Source organism: Rhagoletis pomonella, unplaced genomic scaffold (genome assembly GCF_013731165.1).
Source record: "Rhagoletis pomonella isolate Grant_MI unplaced genomic scaffold, Rhpom_1.0 Rhpom_scaffold_00011, whole genome shotgun sequence".
Lineage (NCBI taxonomy): Eukaryota > Metazoa > Arthropoda > Insecta > Diptera > Tephritidae > Rhagoletis > Rhagoletis pomonella.
Genome location: NW_023458565.1, coordinates 8,216,883 through 8,223,910, shown reverse-complemented (window position 1 = coordinate 8,223,910; position 7,028 = coordinate 8,216,883). Strand labels below are relative to the sequence as shown.

Here is a 7,028-nt window from a genome sequence, read left to right as displayed (position 1 = left end):
GGTTTTCAGAATGACGAAACGCGGTTTTGTATTTTAAACGACGATATATTAGTGGATGGTGTGACCGTTTTAAAGCTAACTCTGAATATAGTACCGAAAGCCGGAAAAGCCCTGAGAGTAGAACTTCACGTCAAGCCTCTTAGATGGTACGGTATCAGCTCTCACGCCGTGATATAAAACTAATTGTAAAGCAGAGAGCCTTGAAAGTTTGTTGTGGAGTTGTACTCAGTACAATAGAACTTCACAAACAATGTTTTTTATATATTCAGCGCTTTGTAGGCTTTCAGCAATCAATTCAGCTTAAAAAACATACATCCATACATAGCTGTACCAAGCGCTGAAAGCCTAAACACCGTTCAAAGTTTAAAACCTTGGGGTGGAGTTCTATTTTACCTAACAATTACATATATAGTTTATTTATACACATATAAAGTATATTTATACACATAGGCCCGTAGTCATAGTCAAAATAAAGTCGACTTTAAAGTTAGTTGCAGCTTTTTTGACAGATATCCCATTGAAAATTATGTCAAAAAGCTGCAACTAACTTTAAAGTCGACTTTATTTTGACTATGACTACGGGCCATAGACTTCTGGTAAAAATTGCAATTCATCAAATATTTAATGCACCTCAAAATTACAAAGCCGAGGTAAATACTCGAAATTATGTGTGGCAACTTCAATTCTAAATAAATAGTTATTAGATACGGCAACACTAAACAAACAACAAATCAGTCGCCCTGTACTTCCGGTAGTGCGTCCAATGAATTTCCAATCTAGAGCTGCGAAACTATCGATTTTAAGCAACAAAATCACACGTTGCAATTGTAAATTTTAAACAATTTACAAAAACGTGGAAACTTCGAGTTTGTCGAGTCACCAAAATTTTCAGTTTTTTAATTAGATTTCTTAATTTTTATTATGCACTTTCGTAGTCCATTATGCTTTAGTAAAATTGCAAGTTTGAAGTAGCTAGGGCTTACTGTAGATTTTTGGCAATTTTATGTTTCCGATAGTATCGCGATAGTAGCAACCATTCATCGATAGTCGTGTCAAATTGAAACTATCGACAGTGCGTTCGATAGTTTTGCAGCTCTATTCCAATCACAACTTCAATTGATTGGGTGGCAGCACCGCAAACAGCTGGAGAGCGAATGAACCATAAAGCAACATAGCGATGTGACAGTGAGTGATAATTTGTCAAGACGAAAACATAAGAATTTTGCCGTCTGAAAGTGTCCGGGGTGATTGCGTTGGCATAAATATATAAAAGGGAAACTCAGGCACATTGACAACAAATATCCTTCGCTCGTTTCACCTATCATACACATAAAATCAATCGGTCGCCCTACGGTTTTGTTAATTTCAACTGATACCTTAACCGTGCAGTGTATAAGTAAAAGATAGTGATCCTAAACGGAAACTAAAAGTAATAGCAACGAAACGAATATATGAATTGAATTACAAGTTCCGTGCATGCAAATTATATGCTAATCGAATTTACAGCACTTTGCTCCCAACACTTCTTTCAAGTACTTATCACCTGCTCGCGGTATATACAAGATGCTGAATCTTCAACGTACAATATTTTATGTACTGCTGTTCTATGTCAACACCGTATTGGCATGGGGTAAGTTAGAAATATAAGGCTTTCGAAAAGATATCTATCACTTACAGGTAAACGTGCGTGTGAAATTATACAATGATGTTGTATAATGGACAAACAGCTGAATGCAATGTACTCTTGAATGCCATATCTAATCGAAATTTTGCATTGCATTCTATTTGAATGGCAAGATTTTCAGCAAATGTTATACATATGTAGGTATGTGCTGGGCACTGAAATTAAGCTAAATTCGTTAGGTTAGGTTTACTTATTAAATAAACTGATAAAAAGTTAAGAAGCCAAGTGCCGGTTTCTACGTGCGCAAATTGGAAAAGATAGTACGTATTATCAGTACATTTTGCAACCAACGATTCAATACTTCCACGCATGAAGTTCAATGTTACATGCATTACATGTGCATACATAGAAAGAATCACGCAGGCACTGAGTTCTTATGTAATAAGAAAAAAATAAAAGTAAATGAGAAAATTTAAGAAATGCACATTCTTGGCAACATATTGTGGACTTTCTTGGAAATGTATGGTGAGCTCTTAGTTCAAGGTCATGCGCTTTAAATAATTTTGCTAAGAGATTATCAGAAGTATTAACATTCAAACACGTGCGTACACATATGCGTTTGCTTTATACTTGCGTATCCATAAACGCAATAAAGGTTAATTATAAATTATGCTTTGAGAATATCGATTTTTACTTCCATTTTCTTATCAATACAAAAGATACATTTTAAAATATGTACTGATAACTGAACTCTTTCTTGCTGATCACTAAACAATTGCCGCTTTATTTACAGCAGTAATACGCCTTGGATACCACCAGTCTTCTGTTAAAGCAATCATACTGCAGAAATTTGTGCTTATGTATATATGTATGTAAGCATTAATTTTGCCGATTGGTTTTTCATTATGTACATACATATGTACATATGTATGGATTTTGTTTATGGTGTGATGAATTACAGTTTTGCCGGCAAAAGCGCCATAGCGGTTGTCATTCCGGTCACGTATGCATTTCTTTTCGCTCGCAATACGCAAGCGGCTCTTATAGGTATTGTCTTCTTTTTGCAACTATGTGCTTATTTTCTTTTTCTTGTAGGTTTTCTTTAAACTTTACACCAGCAATATCAATGTGATTATCAATATTAATAGAGTAAACATTTAAAAAACGTTTGACTTTGGTTTTAACTTGCTACATTAGCCTTTTTATCGGTATCGCATATCCGGCGCATTGCTAGTGAACTTTGCCATTACTGAACACTGCACTTTCCGCTTCCGTTCACTAAAGCTGTTTATTCTGATTATGATCGTATCTATTTAAAATTTAGCGATTATAAAAATGAAGAAGTTATCAAATATATACTACATACACCCGAATTTAGAGAGACCCTATCTCACATCGTCGATAAAATAAGATGTATCTAGCTAGTAATCCAAAATACACTTTTTGCTTGATTACACCGACAAAAAAAAAATGGTGTGTGCTTTTAACCAGATCCACCTAGGGACATGTATGTATTTCGACCCACTGAATACGAATATGTGCACGAGTCAAATGGGCCTCAGATGCAGATTCAGCGCGTCGAAATATATTTCGGTTGTTGGTGTTATAGCGGCAACAACAACCCCGCCCAGATCGGTTAATATCTCACTCGTTGTCATCAAGTTCCACAAACGGCAGCCCTAAGAAGCGTGCAGCGTCAATAGCGTCGGCCCACAGAGACAAAGGCGTTAGGGTTGTTGGGTTTTCCGGGCATAGGAAGAGATTTTTCCAGTCATGAGGTGTGTCTCCGCATGCCGGACACTCATTCAGTAGGTGGGCCTGGTTAAACACACACACCACTTTTTTTGTGTGCCGGTGTTATCATGTACTTTATCGAATTATAAGTTCCCACATCGTTTTATGCAAAAAAAAAAAAAATTATTTAGTTACGCCTTTTTTGCATTTCTATACATATTAAGGTAACGATATGTATGTAGGTACTCGAATTGAATGTCGTTGACAAAAACTGGTTAATCAAAAATTTACTTCTTAGTTTAAGGGAAAGATTGGTCCTTTTTAAAAACTTAAATTTATCTCAAACCCTAGTCAATTTTATTTGTAAACCACCAACCAAAATGATTTAGTAAAAATTCAAAAAGTTGGAAAAAATTAAAATTAATTAAAATTGCATACCCATAAAATCACCATGTACATTAGAGTGGTCCAAAATAATAAAGTTGAAATTTTAATGCCGCCACCCCCTAGGATTGTTCTGAACCGAAAATAAATATACGCATATTTTTTCATTTTGAAATCAAAAAATATTTAGGGAGTGCTCACAGCGCTCAAAGTTTTCCATGTATTTTATATGGGGAAAAAACAAATTTTCGTAAAAATGGTATACAACTCTTGAAAATCAATATTTTACAATCGTAAAACTGTGGTTCTCTTCAGGAGACTTCAAATATTAATATCCAGTTGTTTATTTAACCATTTTTTATTATTAAAGATTTTTTTATTGGTCCCCCCATTGCATTTTCTAGGACCTATAAAATATAGTTACCATGAAAAAATTGTTAAAGGAACAATTGGGTATTATTACCGGGAACCTCCTGAAGATAAGCAAACTTTTTCGATCGAAAAATATTGATTTTCAAGAATTCTACACTATTTCTACGAAAAGTTGTTTTTTCCCCATATAAAATACATTGAAAACTTTGAGCGCTTTGAGCACACCCTAATTTGTTCTTTTTTTTCAAAATAAAAAAATAGGGGTATATTTTTTTTTGGTATAGAACAATGTTTTTTACATACATTTTTGGACCACTTTAATGTACATACATACATATCGCACACCGTCTTCAAAAGAGTCACAACGCAAAATAATACGTTTGTCAGAAAATGCGAAAAACTATTTCTTAGCACATGATAATCATATGAGCAAGGGCGACTTTACCTTAGGTTGTTTTAACAGATTATAACAAAAATTTGCTCCAGCTTTTGCTGAAAGGTAAAGAAAAAGCTCTGCGTACATTTTTAGTGCATAATCTCAAAAATGCTAAATTGGAAACTCTTTTGAAGACGGTGTGCGATATGTATGTACATTAGACTGCATCACCAAAAAAAGTTGCGATTGTTCTGCCAGGATTACAAAATCTATAATATTTTAAGACGTCCGCCAAAATATTTCGGAAAAATATTAAGATTTAAGTGAGCTGGACCGATTTGAAAAAACCTCCAAAAATGGAGTTTTTTATGAATAAAAATAGTTTGTTAAAGAAATTTTTGGAAAAAGTCCCCTCAGATGACAAAACAGATTAAGCTTAAAAAATCTGCATAAAAATATTTAAAAATCTTTTCAACGGAATCGTAAGAATGAGATTTTTGATTCTGTTTTTTTTTACTTTTTTCAAAGATTGATTTAAAAAATACTTGAATAACTGGGCCAAAACTATTCTTATGGGATCTCGATAGAAAGGTATAAGGGACTATACTTTTATATAAAAATAATGAAAATTAAACAAACAAAAGATAAATAGTCAAAACTGTTTAAAATGTTGAGGCGCTATCGTTTTGTCGCGGGCCGTACATGTTCTACTGCATTGTGCCCCAGCTCAGTGGTTCCCTACTTCTTTGCTCGCTTACTATATTGTATGTTCTTTGCCACTCTTGATACCAAAACAGTGAGAATGTGATTTACATACAAACACGTTTTTCGTTTTTGGTTGATTTTTTTTTGATTTGATTTGATGGTTGGTTTTTGGTTCCTTACGTTACATACGTCCTTTAGATGTAGATAACAATAACGGAAATCAAGAATCGATAACCTTTTTGAACCATAAAGTTAAAAAATCCCGTGTGAAAAGCGGGGATTAGATGTTTGACACATATTCATGAATTTGATCAAAAAATCGTCGGCGTCTTAAAATAGTGCATAGGCTGTAGGTAGTAGGATGAACAACGTTAGCAATGTCTCCCTCATTTGTAGCTCGGTCCTGATCTATGTAGCCCCTTTGAATTTCTCGTGACGATTTTTATTCGGTAGCAAATTCCTACACATTTCCATGAATGTATGTATGGTATGAATGCTTGCACTTTTATGCCGCTTGGGTTATCAAATCGTTTAGTTATTTACCCTTTATAAAGTGCAGACGGTGCTACTTTACCGAGTATAAACTTTTCTGCAATCTCTGCATGGTGTCCAATAACAAATATGTACATATGTACCTATGTATGTATATGTATATTAAGATACGTTAGGATGGACCACTCTCAATAAAAAAAATGGTACTCTTTTTCCATCGGAAATATAAAAAGAATTGTATTTAAATTTTATTGTATTAAAATTTCGAGATTTACGTGAGCTGGACCTATTTGAAAATTTTTTTTTCAGGCGAAACTCAGGATAAGGCAGAATAAATTTTATGATTCCGGAGGAAAACCGCAATTTTCTTTTTATATGTGTATCACTTTAAAGCACATATATTTATGTATAATTTAAAGTTAAAAATAAATAAATTGGTATGCATTCGAGCATGAGCGAAAGATTCGAGTTCATAATAAATAATAAATAAGATATTCATTTTGAGCCTGACTCTTCATTTTTGAATGAGAATGGCGTGTTTATGTTTTGTGCAAAATAAACCGACACGTGTTTTTATATTTCAGCATACCATGCGAAATTTACCAATTACAATTGTTTAAACTTTTGAATTGCGAAAATTGTAAGATGTTTCGAAATGTTGTATTTTTTCAATGATTTATTATACAAAAATTAGAACAGATCCACCAATTTCAACAAAATTTCATAAAAGTTTCAACCTTTTTTATCGTAATTTAAAAAAAAAACCGAGTACTTATGCAGTTTTAAAGCTTACTTATGCAATTTTCGCATAATAAAGTGCACATTTGACAATTAAATTTTTTTCTGACGGTATCAAGCATTTGTTTCCACATAAATATTACTTGCGTACCTCAAATTTTATGGCAGAAACTGGTAAAACTGTCAATAAACAAAATTGCCCTCAGAGAAAGAGAGAAAAACCAAAAAGTACGGAAATGCTTTTCGGTTGCAAACTGGCATTTCTGGCAAATACATCGTAGACGCAATTTTTTTAACATCGCCGTTTTTTACACTTGGCGATTTTCCAAGATATACGCAAATATACAGACAAATAAACAAAAATGCTTACAAAATTTGAGATTAAGTTATTTTTACTAACGTAAAAATGCAGATGTATTTTACTTTTTTTTATATGTACTCAGCTTTCCATTTGTTTGGCCAAATTTTACCAGCAAAACTTCGCAACTTCTTACAAAATGAGAACCTAATGTACTCTTTTATTTGTCCTCTCATTTGCCAGAGAAACGTGCACCGTGAACACTTACTGGCAAATTCTGGTAAAAACTTGCAGCTTCTGGCGAG

The 7,028-nt window shown here is 33.5% G+C and overlaps 2 protein-coding genes across 3 annotated transcripts in view; both read left to right on the top strand.

Moving 5' to 3' along the window:
- Positions 1 to 7,028, top strand: part of LOC118747344 (GATOR complex protein Iml1) — a 41,512-nt gene that overhangs the window by 27,518 nt on the left and 6,966 nt on the right. The window lies entirely within an intron of this gene.
- Positions 1,195 to 7,028, top strand: part of LOC118747345 (protein cueball-like) — an 83,927-nt gene continuing 78,093 nt past the window's right edge. Inside the window, exon 1 of one of the 2 annotated variants that reach the window (XM_036481393.1) lies at positions 1,195 to 1,630. In XM_036481393.1, coding sequence (XP_036337286.1) covers positions 1,564 to 1,630 — 67 coding nt within the window. In that variant the 5' untranslated portion in view covers positions 1,195 to 1,563. The remainder of the gene's footprint in view (positions 1,631 to 7,028) is intronic. The other variant, XM_036481392.1, reaches the window with a different exon arrangement.